General features: G+C 38.8%; 1 protein-coding gene across 6 annotated transcripts in view; it reads right to left on the minus strand.

The window, feature by feature from the left end:
• The window catches only part of CHD5 (chromodomain helicase DNA binding protein 5), a 145686-nt gene that overhangs the window by 77569 nt on the left and 53042 nt on the right, over positions 1 to 15075 (minus strand). For all 6 annotated transcript variants that reach the window (XM_072156234.1, XM_072156231.1, XM_072156230.1 and 3 more), the window contains exon 3: positions 138 to 320. In XM_072156234.1, the coding sequence (XP_072012335.1) occupies positions 138 to 320 (183 nt within the window). The remainder of the gene's footprint in view (positions 1 to 137; positions 321 to 15075) is intronic.

A 15075-nucleotide genomic window follows, 5' to 3' on the forward strand; every position in this document is an offset into this window, starting at 1 on the left:
ATGTCTGTGTCCAACCACCATATCCCTTACTGTCCAAATTGGTGCTGGCTAGAAACTCCAACCCCTTTATATGTGAAATGGGCTAAGAAAGCCCTCTTTAAGAAGTTATTATTAGGAGGTCCATCAGAATATATTACCTTTACACATCCTTCTTCATTGTCTTCGTCTTCACCATCTTTCTTTTTTCGTTTTGATTTTTTCTCTTTCTTCTCCTTAATTTTTTTCTTTTTTTTCTTATTGGGGGCATAGTCACTGCCATCACTTTCTGACTTCTCCATCTCAATCTCATCTTCATTTTCTGAAAGCTCCTCATCACTACCCTGAACAAGAAAGAATATATATTGCAACAATATATATATTGCGAAACAAGAGAGGACATAGATTATATTCATCCATTACATTTTGTTTTATGAAAACGACCGTATTGGCAAAATGCCTTCACTGCAATGCAAAAGCACCATGGTGCTCATTTCTAATGCTAAGTGCTGCTATTATTAGACATGAGCACATTCTCTTCTATAGAGAAGATGGGCAGAGACTGGTGAAGTGATTCCCCAGTGTTTGAACCACAGCTGTTTTTTTGTAAAAGAAAATGGGCATTGGAAAAATGTAAAGTATGGCTCCCACATTTTTAAAGGTGTTGGCCACTGTTTAACATAAATTGGCCATGTGCTTTTACTACCTTAATAATATTCCCTGAATGTTCACCAATTGATTTGTCATCCCTGATGCTTCCTTTAGTGCTGTGTGCACATTCTGTGCACTTTGTAGGTGATAAGTATCAAGCCTCTTCCCTTATGCGCCACCTGATCTTTGTGCCGTAGAGAAAGCTTTATGCCTATGCCTCGTGATTGTCTGCTGAATTCCTGTTGTGACCCGGTTCCGTTCCTGACTTCGCTCCTGTGCTGCCTGACCTGAACTTCCACTATGTCCCCAACTATAATCCTGTGCTGCCTCTCCTGACCCCCTGCCTGTCCATGACTCTGTCTCTGCCTCGCAATTCTGCACCTTGCCTTGGCCGACACCGCTGACAAACTCATGCCTGTGGAGCAACCTGGTGGTACAACGCCGCAGCAAGTCCAAGGTATACAGTCATGGCCATAAGTTTTGAGAATGACACAAATATTATATTTTCACATGATCTGTTGCCCTCTGGTTTTTATGTTTGTTAGATGTTTTTATCACATACAGAAATACAAGTGCAATCATATTATGAGTAACAAAAGCTTTTATTGACAGTTAGAATGAGTTACTGCAGCAAGTCAATATTTGCAGTGTTCACCCTTCTTCTTCAGGACCTCTGCAATTCTCCCTGGCAGCTCTTCTGAACCAAATCCTAACTGATAGCCGTCCATTCTGGCACAATCAATGCTCGCATTTTGTCACGATTTGTTGGTTTTTGATTGTCCACCCGTCTCTTGATGATTGACCACAAGTTCTCAACGGGATTAAGGCCATGGACCCAAAATGTCTGTGTTTTGTTCCCTGAGCCATTTAGTTATCAACTTTGCTTTATGGCAAGGTGCTCCATCATGCTGGAAAAGGCATTGTTGATCACCAAACTGCTCTTGGATGGTTGGGAGAAGTTGCTCTTGGAGGACATTCTGGTACCATTCTTTATTCATGGATGTGCTTTTAGGCAAGACTGTGAGAGAGCCAATTCCCTTGGCTGAGAAGCAACCCCGCACATGAATGGTTGCAGGATGCTTTACAGTTGGCATGAGACAAGACTGGTGGTATTGCTCACCTTGTCTTCTCCAAACAAGCTGTTTTCCAGATGTTCCAAACAATCAGAAAGGGGATTCATCAGAGAAAATGACTTTACCCCAGTTTTCTGAAGTGTAATGATGACTGCACGTGTTTCTTTAGAGATAACCATGGTTAACAGAAGAGAAATAATGATGCCAAGCACCGCCCTCCTTTTTAAAGTGGTGTGATTCTTACTTAATCATGACAGATTGATCTCCAGTCCTGTCCTCATCAACATCCACACCTGTGTTAATGGAGCAATCACTGAAACGATGTTAGCTGCTCCTTTTAAGGCAGGCCGGCAATGAAGTTGAAATGTGTTTTGGGGGAAAAAGTTCATTTTCGAGGCAAATATTGACTTTGCACTTAATTGCTGTTAAGCTGATCAGTCTTTATAACATTCTGGAGTATATGCACATTGCCATTACAAAACCTGATGCAGTAGACCAGTGATTTTGAACCTTTTTTGAGCGGCGGCACACTTTTTATACTTAGAAAATCCTGGGGCACACCACCAAACAAAATAGCACAAAATGACACTAAAACCGTCATATTATACATATAGTTAATAATATAGATTCTAAATTTATTTTATTCACTCAGTGTGAAACCTGGGCCTGTTTCGATAAACACAAAAGGGATATCCTGGCAGGAATGGTGGAAGGACACACATGAAGCTCTTCCTCAACAGTTCTCAGTTTCTCCCTGTTTTTAGTATATGGTGCTGATAATTATGTGGCTCATATACTGCAAAATAAAGGGATACAATGAGAAGTACTATGGCCACGAGGTCAGAGTACAAGTGCCAGCTCATATACTCAGCATATCAGCTGGTACTTGTAGTACTCCAGCCTCAAGACTATAGTATTTCTCATTTTACATTTCTCATTGTTATATGCAGTATACTGCTGGAGTACTAAAAGTACCAGCTCATATGCTGAGTATTCTGCCAACAGTTCATATACTCAGGCAAAAGCTCATATAGTCAGCATTATTGGTGGGCATTACCTTGGCGGTGGCCAAATGCGAGAGTCTCTCCGCTCTCAGGATGATGCGCCGGCCTCGGTGACGTCATTTTGTCGCTCGAGAGTCAAAGCTTGCGCATGTGTTATTGTACATGTCTCCTACATTGTAAGAAGCCGTGACTGCGCATCGCTGCGCATTGCCGGGAAACAAAACACAGGGGGCACCATAGTTTGGGGAACTTTCCCCGCGGCACACCTGACCATGTGTCGCGGCACACTGGTTGAAAATCACTGCAGTAGACTTTGTAAAAATTAACATTTGTATCATTCTCAAAACTTTTGACGTATGCTTACGTCATTGTCCACAGTGGTACAGTGAGTCCACTACCCCTGATCCTGACTGTTGTTAGTAGCGACAAAGTGAAGTGATAAATGCACTTTCCTCACTGAAACCCTATATTGTGCCAGGAAAGCAGTTGCTAAATTCTGGATGTCTGTTCACTCCCCCCCCTTAGTTATTGACTAGATAAAAACAATCAATAATGCTCTTCTCCTCAAGAAGTGGATATACATCTGTAGGAAAATGATAAGAATTTCCATGTTAGTTGATATAATTGGCTCAAATTGCCATTCAGTGCTGTCCCCCAAATTCCGTCCTACATACTTCATAGTATGCATAGCTTCTCACCTGGGATAGGTGCAGGTGCATTGTGGGTGTTTGGTTTTTTGTTTAAACTTGAAATAGTTTCCTGTTCGGATTTGCTATTTCGGATATGCTGACATATGGTTTACTTTACATGCCCATTGTTATATTTGCCATTGATGTTTATGCATGTATGTGCTGTGTTTGTTGTGTTAATTGCATCTCCAAAGTATCCTTAATAAAGTTGTTGATTTACAAAAAAAAGTTGTAATGCAGCTCTGCAAGGACTGTGGGTGGATCTCTTAGCCTGAAGAGCTTTCTGCTCTCTGCATTGTGATGCTCCACTGCCCATCCCCAAAGCTAGAAGTAGAAGCTGTATCAGGATTTTGGTTGGCTACTTATAGCAATAACTCATATCAGAGGAGAGGGGCTGAGGAACAGTTAATTGCAAAAATCTCTTCAAGGTTAAAAACCCACCCAGAGCACAGATTAAAAGTTTACTTTTCACAGTCTTTCTACTACACACTACACATCCAAAGGTATGGTTACACAGCACTCCAGGGCCTATACCTTGTACTATACACTTACCATTCTAAGGTAAAATCTTTAAGTGTTGTTTCACATGGGACACATGTGAAAAGAATGTCTGAAATACCAGTCCTGTTGATTACTAATTTACCATGTCCTGGACCCAAAATTTCATCCAAGGTCAACCATAGAAATAACAGGCATTAGAAGTAGAAGTCATTTATTCCCAAGAACACTCTGCACGTGTAAAAAATACATTCACAGAGCAAAGTCTACAATGAAAATGTCACGCTGTGGAATAAGTCATTACATTTTTATTTCGTGCACCACTATTTTAGCGGAAAGTGCAGGATATGCCTTCATAAATGTTTACAGCACCTCTACTTGGAGTTCACAAAGCTTGGAGGTTTCCAAAAAGCCTCATTGCTATTCAATTATTGTACCTGCATTTAACATCACATCAAGATATGATTTATTGCAAACATCGAGTCAGCAGGGAATGCTGGGAAATTGCAGCTCAGAAAAATTATAGCGGCTCTGTAGCATAGTACTGGCAATAAAGTAAAAAGTACATATGAATTTAAGAAAGTTGTATGTAATATAGTCTTATTCCTGCTCCCTATACAGGCAGTCCCAGATTACATACAAGATAGGTTGTTAAGGTTTGCATTTAAAATTAATTTGAATGTAAGTGTGAATATTTTATAATTGTAACTCCAGGCTAATTTTTTTTTGTCCCTGTGACAATTGGGTTTTGGAAATTTTGCTATAACTTTGGAAAGAAAAAGACAAGCAGCACAAAGTATGCCTCGTTCTGTTTGTTTTCAAAGGGGGAATCACATATAATAATTTGGTAAAATCGCTATAACTTTACAGTTATGTTTTAAGTGAAATGCACTGTGATTTCCATCATTCCTTTCCTATTTCTGTCAATTATGCCATTTCCAAGCCATTCCCAAATTGATCTGTATGCTCATGAGGCCATTGGCGAACTGTTTCTGCACTGGATGGGAGTCTTTTCAACATACAGAGATATGATGCAAAGATTCCCTGTCTGCTGACTAAAATTCAACAGTCACTTCAACAGTTCTCACAGTCAGCACAGCAATTCATCATTACAATTTGTCTTTGACTTGGCTGTCTACGTTCAATTCCATTTTTGTTTTACCTGAACTCATAAGTTGAGTCTGTGTATGTTGTTTGTCTCCTAATATATATATATATATATATATATATATATATATATATATATATATATATATATATATATATATATATTTATATATTGCGTTTTTTGCAAAATGTTCTCTTTTTCGCACACATGTCTCTTGAAGTCTTGATAAATTTGGTAGTGTTTTTTCTCCTATTTACAGCAGGGGGTGACTAGAGTAATTTTGCACCGAAACGAAAAATTACAAATCATTTATTCAGTGGTGATTCTTGCTTTAAATGCTGGACCCCTTGGCTTGACTACCAGCGCTCTCCTGAATACAGAATGGTCTCCTTAACACATGCCCTCTACTGTGTTTTTTTGTGTGTTTCTTATACAACCATATTGGTCCACTGTGTTGGACTGTTCTCACATTATTTTAGTTATTGGCATTCTTTGTCGATACTGCAATTTCCTCATCCTTTTTCTCCATCCTTCCATCCTTATATGATCTTACTATATACTTCATGTTTGTTGCTTAATTTTTTTGTTCAATTTTTTTAAAACTATTTTATGCAAATAATGAACTTGGTGCATTTTAAAGTGACTGTCCTATGTTCATTTGCCATAATGGAAAGGCACAAAACAGCATTTGTACAACTGTGCCAAAACAACGCCAAATATAGACAAAAAGGACGATGATGAATTTCCCCTCCCCCATTCCTTCTTTGGAGTCCAAGGGGCATTTTTATCAGGGCCTCTGCGCCATGTCGGTAGCGTAGAAGCCCTGAAATAAATACAAATGCTAGCTTATTGCTAGCACTTGTGATTATTTAGGCCAATCCGCCACCTTCACGCCAGTGAAGTGGCCCCACATGGGGCGTTACTGTCCTGCGCACTCACTGCAGCTGTCGACTTTTCACGTGAAAATTCCCCAGCTATGTTATTTCTACGTCAGGCAGGGCCTGGCGTAGAATAAACGCTGCTTAGCACCCTGCAAAATACATCAAGAGGCTTCAGCCTCTTGAAGTATCGGGCAGCAAAAAAGCAGCGGAATGGCTTTCGTATGATAAATATCCCCCCCTGTCTTTCTTTGGAGTTCCGTTGCTGTCAGATTTATTAAAGAGCCTTGATAAATCTGTTAGCAGCGTCATATGTTATGTGGGTTGTTTGCAACAGTAACAAAACAGCATTTATACCACAACTGCGCCAAAACAATGTCAGAGATAGACAAAAAAAAAAAGGATACATTTCCCCCAGTGTACCATATTTCTCTATAATTCAAGGACTGTCGCCCAGTGCACTCTGCTCGTTTTGTGGGATCAGGCAAGGACACATGTCCGTTTCCAGAGGCTGAACAAGTTCCTTTGCAGCCAGCATAATACTGCTTGTGCTGATTTTGTACGGGCATCCTTAGCTGCACTCATGTAACTACGTCTATTACAGCCTGTGAAGTTCATGCTTATGAAAGGGGCCCAACCACAATTTTGCTATGAAGCCCAGCATTTCCTAGTTTTTCCCTTGATTAAATACTTTAAATACTTTGTTACAAATTTTGCATTAGAGCCCATGACGTTAAAATTTCAAAAAGCATCGAAAGTATCCGGTTTATGTTTATTTTTTATGTTCTTTTTTTTTTAAATACATTTTTATTTACATTCATAGTATGAAGCGAGCAGTAGTAACATCACAAATCTTCTGAACTCTTAAAATAGTAAGGACAATATGCTTTGTTAAATATACTGTATATGAAACGGACACCACCTTGCTCAGAAAACCGCTTATTCCCGTTTTTTATCAACATTGAGGCGACAAAGAAATCCAACAATTCCACACATTCCCCTTACAGCTTATATCTACTGAATAAATTTAAATTATTTTGCTATATTCATTCATTTTCTGCAGAATTTCTCCATTAATAATATTTAAGTATTACTAAGAATAAAAAAAAATTCTGCTGCGGACATCCATGTGATGCAAAAACTGAGCTTTCCCTTGAGATGATTGTAATAAACAGTTATAATTTAGCCATTGAATAATTGGTTTCCATGGTAACAGACTCGGTACAGGTTGAAATGATTTCACTCTTTGCACCCTCCCTCCTCCCGTCCCTCCATTCTCCATTATACCACCGCATAACAAGGGCTTTCAGCTACATGAATCTAAGATTAAAATGAAAAGAAGAAGTCATTAAGAAAATGGAACAGGAGGAGATTCTGGACAAAGCATTAGTGCCATTATGCTCCTGGCTATTTCATTTTTATACTTTTTATTTTTACATTTCTTTACTACCGTAATTCTTTCTAATGTAATTCAAAATCATTATTATGTAACATAATAAATAGTCAATGCCGAATTTTTCCAACTATGTTTTTGTTATTTGTGTCAGTATTTTTTATTATTATGGATAATGCAATCCCTTCTGAATATTCTTTGATGTCTTTTGAAATTAGCATTTTGTATTTATTTAGATTATCATTTAGTCTGTATATCATTCTGTACAACCAATATATTCAATATCCTGCTTTATTCTTTGGACAATGTATGTAAAAATGCCCTATTCCCTTCTTCTTGTCATATAACTGGAAAATGAAATTTTAAAATTAATTTCTGAACATTAAAATTAAAATTAAAAATTCTGAAAATTGAAAAACAAAACAAAAAATATAATTTTCATTTAAATAATAAAACATTATAATATCTATAATAGTATTGTAAGGCAAAAATATGAATGACTATTTATGACATTTTTTAAATACCGTATATTTCTATTGAATCTGTTACAACTTTCTAATTAAAAAATAATCAATAAAGAATTTATAACAGCCTAAATATATTTTTTATATTTCTTCCCACTCCACAATTTTAAAATTCTATTTTAATTAGCATTTTTCATTTAATTCACCAGGATACTATTGCAAAAAAAATTATTATTTTGTTGTAAATAAAATATAGTGTTCTTACTGGACACAGCGAGCAGTGGAACAGCATGCTCGCTGCTGATGAATCTTTAATATTTATTACTGTACCTAGATACAAAATAGTTTCTGGTCTCGAATTTCATTTGTGAATAATTTATCTGTTTTCCCTCTCTTTTTTTGATCCTCTTTTTTATGAAATCATCTTTTTTTGTAATGCTATATACTGTAGACAGATGGCAAAAAGTATTTTTGGTAGGGGAGACATAATAGATTTTTTTTCTTTAGGTCAGAGACATAATCAGGATTTTATCATGTAGAAAGATCCACAATAACATATAATATCAACCGCAGACTTGCCAACTGCATTCAGGGCCCCTAGAAAAATTTTCAGTCATAGAGACTTTATAGAGCTCTCCAAATGCTTGAGAAAGCTGCATGACCCTCAACTAGTGTCTAGAGAACTCTTGCTGTGTAGATTGCCATATGTACTTGTTCCAGTATGAAATCCACATTTACAATGTTACATCTATATTGTAGAATCCATTAAAGGGGTTGGCCACTTCTCCGAATATGGACAAGGACAGTGAGCGCTAAAACTTAGCCCCCCAAACTGTCCCTGCCTACTTTTAAGAACCACAGTGGCCAGTTGTGTCCTCCCTATACCAAAGTGGGAGCCCGAAATAGGACAAACACTCAACACAAAAGAATAATGAGCGGTCTAAGTCACAACACAGATAGCATATAAGGCACAAAGTCTCAGATACAATGGGATAGTCAAAAAACGAGAGTCAACGAAAGCAAATTTTTAACCGTCAGGAAGGAACCTGGATCTTTATAGACAGCCAGAACTCTGACCCGGGTGATTGTATCAGAGTTCTGTCAATCACAGTGTGTTAACCCTTGCTGATTCATAGCAAGGTTGTAGAGAGATGGGTGTGGTGAATTTAAGTAGCCGCCCAGCAACTAAACCACTGTTTACACTGCCAAAGTAAGTGATAAACATAGAACATTTCCATCTCCTCAGTCTCCCAGCACAAACCGAGCAAGAAGCCAGCACAGTTGTAATAATTGATCTATTAAAAGTTCTGCAACACTTTCTTTAAAAGTAAATATGTACATAAATGGGCGGATAGAAAGCTAGCGTCCCGTTATGTGAATTTGTGATATGCGCATTTTTATTGGATTTTTGTGAGTATAATGAATTGGAATAAATTTTAACCTTGTTGGAACGTACCACACCATCTGCCTGCATATTTTCTTCCAGTTACAATATAATAAAGGAGGAGAATGAGAGTGCGATGGTGCTAGTCTGAATGGTGACATACTTTCAGCAGGAGAAATTGAAGATTGGTGCTGTTCATCAAAGTTTTACGATAAAATAAGAGGGAGAAGAAGAATCCTTGGAGCTCCGGTCATAGTGAAAATATTTTTCTCTATTTTATGTACATAAATATCTTTTTCTGTATCTACTGCCATTCTCTGCCATAAAATGGCCACAGATGGAGAGTTATGTGATCTTTAACTATCCATGACCAATCTCCCATCCAGGACCTTATATTAGTATTAAAGGGAACCCGTCACCACTATTTTCACAAATACAGGTAGTTACAGGTTCCTATAGAGCTCTAGTAACTATCTGACACCCTGCTTGTAGCTAAAAAATATTCCCCTGAGATTCCCATATATTCAACTTTATAGTTTTATCTGGTAACTAAGCATGGCTACAGCGAGTCCAGGTGGGTGTGGCCTCCTCGGGCTGAATCCAGCAGCTCCTCTCCATCCCTATTGCTGTATGCTGCTATAATGTCATGTGACCAGGGTGACATCATCACAGGTCCTATAGCTTTTGTAGCATTAGGAACTGTACACTAAGCATATATGTCATGAAATCACAGCATATTTTATCACATGAAATCACAGCAGCCTGCATGGAGAGGAGTAGAAGTCCATGGAGACTGCTGTGATTGTTTTATGTGGTCAGATATGTACATGGGGTATAGTTTGCTAATATTAAGTAGCTCAAGGACCTTTGATGAGGTCACCCTGGTCACATGACATTAGGCCACGTCCCCCCCCTGGACTCGCTCCAAAGCTGCATAGATACCAGGCAAGATTATAACTCTGATTTTATAGGGATCTGAGGGGAACATTTTTTAGCTACAAGCAGGGTATCAGATAGTTACTAGAGCTCTATAGGAACCTGCCACTACCTGTATTTGTGAAAATAGTGGTGACGGGTTCCCTTTAATTAATGCAAGATTAAGGTCCTGGCAGATAGATTGGTCACAGACAGTTAGAGATCACATGACCCTACATCTTTGACCATTTTATGGGCAGGAATGTCTGCTGAAGAGACCCTGCCAGGCCCTCATGTCCGCTTTCCTAAAGATTGTGAGGATGTAGCAAAGCTGTGTGTGAATTAATAGATGGATGTAGCAGAACTGTATGTGAGCAAATGGATGGAAGTAGCATAGCTATGTGTGTGAGTTGATGGATCTATGTTACAGAGTTGTTTGTGTAAGTGAATAGATGTATGTAGCAAAGCTATGTGAGTAATTGAATGGATGGAGGAAGCAGCCCTGCGTTGGAGCGAAAGGATGTAGCAGAGCGTTGTGTTTAAGTTTATGAAGTGGTGATGTGCCCTTGTGTGTGACTACCAGGGAATTTTTAATCGGTATAAAATATATATTTCCTTTTTTGATGACTAAATCTTACAGTAAGGAGCGCCTTATAGTCCTTAAAATAAGGTATACAGGCGGTCCCCTATTTAAGAACACTCGACTTACATACAACCCCTAGTTACAAACGGACCTCTGGATATTGGTAATTTATTGTACTTTAGTCCTAGGCTACAATGATCAGCTGTAACAGTTATCACAGGCGTCTGTAATGAAGCTTTAGTGTTAATATTGATTCTTATGACAACCCTACATTTTTAAAATGCAGTTGTCCCAGAGACCAAAAAAGTTCTGTCTGGGACTACAATGATAAAATATACAGTTCCGACTCAAACTCAACTTAAGAACAAACCTACAGACCCTATCTTGTATGTAACCTGGGGACTGCCTGTACTGGCAAGTAACCCAATATTCTGACCCCATACACATTGCAAAAAAAAAGGAAAGTGGCCCACAGCTTTAAGAGCTTTAGTTACAGAAAGAATAGTAAAGCATGCCAATCAGGTTTATAGGGTAAATACATGTCTATTAAAATGCTGTATCCAAGAGGGACTAAAATATATAATATTTGAAATAGCAAAGTAATCACTTTCTATGATCTCTTCAAGTATAGTAATCTGCTGCCATCATGTTGTGGAGAACGGCATCATTATTTCAAAAATACCTTTAATATTTCTGTCCATGATACTATTTGTAAGTATTTACCATTTTAATCCATATGCTAATTAGACAGTTGGTGCACCAGTTCATGTCCTTAGCACCCACAGTATTGCTATTCTGCCTGAACCACAACCCTCCAAATCAAATAAGTAGTAGATTTGTCATGTACTGTATAAGCATTGGGGGAAGAGGAAAGTGAATTAGGCAAGAATAGTTTTTCGGGTGCTGAGGACACAACTTTGCTACACTAACTGCCTCATCTGCATTTAAATTGCAAATATCTTGGGAATGGCATAATATCTAGAATTAAAGGGGTTGTATCATTTCAGCAAATGAATGTTATTGTCTGTATTATAAAAAGTTATACAATTTTTCAATATACTTTCTGTATCAATTCCTCACAGTTTTCTAGATCTCTGCTTGCTGTCCTTCTATATAAATCTTCAGTGTTTATTCCAGTGGACAGAAATCTGACCATGGTCACACAGGTTCACGGCTCACCTGTGACCATGGTCAGATTCCTGTCCTCTGGTAGAAGACACAGAAGCTTTCTATAGAATGACAGCAAGCAGAGATCTAGAAAACTGTGAGGAATTAATACAGAAAGTAAATACCGTACAGATAAGAGTATAAGCCGACCCGAGTATAAGCCCGAGACCCCTAATTTTACCATTAAAAACTGGGAAAACCTATTGACTCGAGTATAAGCCGAGGTAGGGAAATGCATTGGTCACAGACCCCCCCCAGTATGTAGCCAGCCTGCACCCAGTAGTATACACAACAGCCCCTAGTAGTATACAGCACTGCCCCCAGTAGTATACAAGTAGTATACAGCCTGCCCAGCGTTAAAAAAAATAAATAAACTTATATACTCACGTGCAGCGCTGCTCCCCCGATGTCCGCGCGGGTCCTATTCTGGCTTCCGCGCCCGTCTTCTTGCTTCTCTAACTTCAGTCTGGGTGCCGCCATTTGTTCTCCCCCGGATGGCGCCTAGTATGACGCACCGCTGCTGACGTCATACTAGGCGCCGTCTGGAAGAAAAACATGGCGGCGCCCAGGACGAAGTTAGAGAAGCAAGAAGACGGGCGCGAAAGCCAGAATAGGACCCGCGCGGACATCGGGGGAGCAGCGCTGCACGTCAGGGCCACCAGAGAGTGAGTACCGTATATACCGGCGTATAAGACGACTTTTGAAGACAGAAATATCTTCTGTCTTCTCTGGGGTCGTCTTATACGCCGGTAATCCCGACCGCCCGCCGTGTATTCACGGCGGCGGTCGGGTCGCGCTGCATGGAGAGGGCTCACGGGCTGAGCCCTCTCCATAGCCGGTAAGTCTTTGCTGCATATTGCAGCAAAGGCTTACCGGTAACACCCGCGATCGGTGCTAGCACAGGGTGTTTTCACAGCGTGGCTGCCGGCAAAGCTGCCGGCAGCCTCAAAAGGATAGCGGCGCCGCCATCTTACCTGGTATCGCCGCTTCCCGTGACGTCATCGGGGGCGGCGATCCGTCTCCATGGTAGCCTTCTTCCGAAGACCCGAGGCTATTTCGTTTTAACCACTTCATTACAATGTGCTGATAGCACATTGTAATGAATGAGGAAAATCCCCATATACTGCCATACTGTAGTATGGCAGTATATGGTAAGATCGATCAGACAACCTAGCGATAAAGTACCCTAGGGAGTCTGAAAAATAGTATAAATAAAAATTTAAAAAAGTAAAAAAAAAAAAAAAATGATAATAAAAAAACCTAAAATTTCAAATCACCCCCCTTTCCCTAGAACTGACATAAATATAAATAAACAGTAAAAATCATAAACACATCAGGTATCGACGCGTCCGAAAATGCCCGATCTATCAAAATATGATAACAGTTTTTCAATGCGTTTAACCCCGTAACGGAAAATAGCGCCCAAAGTCGAAAATGGCACTTTTTTGCCATTTTGAAAAATATAAAAAAATCTATAAAAAGTGATCAAAAGGTCGTACAGTCCTAAAAATGATATCATTGAAAATATTATCAAATTTCGCAAAAAATGACACCACCCACAGCTCCGTACACCAAAGTATAAAAAAGTTATTAGCGCCAGAATTTGGCAAAATCAAAAAATTAATTTTTGTACAGGAGGTTTTCATTTTTGTAAATGTATGAAAACATTATAAAACCTATACAAATTTGGTATCCCCTTAATCGTACCGACCCAAAGAATAAAGTAGACATGTCATTTGGGGCGCTCAGTGAAAGACGTAATATCCAAGCCCACAAGAAAATGGCGCAAATGCATTTTTTCACCATTTTCATTGCATTTGGAATTTTTTTCCCCGCTTCTGAGTACATGGCATGGAATATTTAATAAAATAAAAATTTAAGGTACAGTATGGTAACATTTACAGTAAAATGGACGATGGTAATGTTGTTGTTGTATGCCTTATGTTTATGAGCAACAGTTTTCCTGCTATATACCTGCATGTCATAAGAATTTAAATTAAAAAAAAAGGACCATGTTAAATTCAAATCTGTTTTTTTTTTTAATTTTTACCGGTGTTTTGTATGCGTTGGAAAAGGGGTAGTTTTATACGGCGAATATATCTTAAACTCTATATTTTAAACAGGAAAGTAGGGGGGTCGTCTTATACGCCAGGTCGTCTTATACGCTGGAATATACGGTATATAAGTTTATTATTTTTTAAATATTTTTTAAGTATATATATTAAGTATTGACTCGTGTATAAGCCGAGGGGACGTTTTTCAGCACATTTTATGTATATACGGTAGTTATTGAAGTCTGCTACATGATTTTGGATGGATGGTACTGTTGGTATTAAGGTCCATTAAGACTCTACCACCACAATCTGAAAAACTGGGCTGCCCAACCCCCAAAAAGCATTTGTGAATGACTTTATAAGTGGTTCTCTAGCTTTAGATGTTACATACCTCCACACTTCCAACAATTGTTAAATCATGTAAAATTTTAATGCTTTGGCAACAGCTAGAGCACAATAAAACTCAAATTTCAGAATTCTCCTCAGTGACCTGCCTGAGAACGCCCCTGAATGTTTTTACAGGCTCACAGACGTCTTTGTTTCCCCAGGATTCATGTTTACTGTTCAGCTCAGCTTCCCATATGGTTCAAATTATTCATTTTCCACTTTTTCCTTTTTCTTTACAAGCTCCTTCCACAACAGGATTTTCCAAAAATGTTGAAATCAGCAGAATCTGTCTAAACAGTTTTCACACAGAAAAGAAAGGAGCCAAAATGTCGGTGCACATATGCTGTATATAATGCTCTGAAAATACATCTGTATGTTGGCTTCATTTGTAGATTTACATTACAGAGAATGATACTCCACATGTGTTACCTGTGCACCCACACTATAGGCTATAGATCATATGTACAAGAGTATTTTCTGAAGGCTACGAATTGATTAGGTTTTTGTTTACTGCACCATTGTATTAGGAAAATCCAAAACCTGTGCATACCCAAGCATCCTCTGCATTTGATAAATGCAATTATAAAGGCTATAGCAGGGGTCAGAACCTTTTTTGGCTGAGAGAGCCATGAAAGCCAGCTATTTCGATATCTAATTCCATGAGAGGCATACAATATGCACATGACCCCCATAGATAGGTAGCCACAGCGCATGACCCCGGTAGAAAGGTAGCCAAAGCATATGACCACCAGTAGTTAGGAAGCCACAGCACATGACCACCCCATATATAGATAGCCAGAGTACATGACCCCCGGTAGATAGGTAGCCACAGCACATGACCCCAGTGGATA

The sequence above is a fragment of the Engystomops pustulosus genome, chromosome 6 (genome assembly GCF_040894005.1).
Source record: "Engystomops pustulosus chromosome 6, aEngPut4.maternal, whole genome shotgun sequence".
NCBI lineage: Eukaryota > Metazoa > Chordata > Amphibia > Anura > Leptodactylidae > Engystomops > Engystomops pustulosus.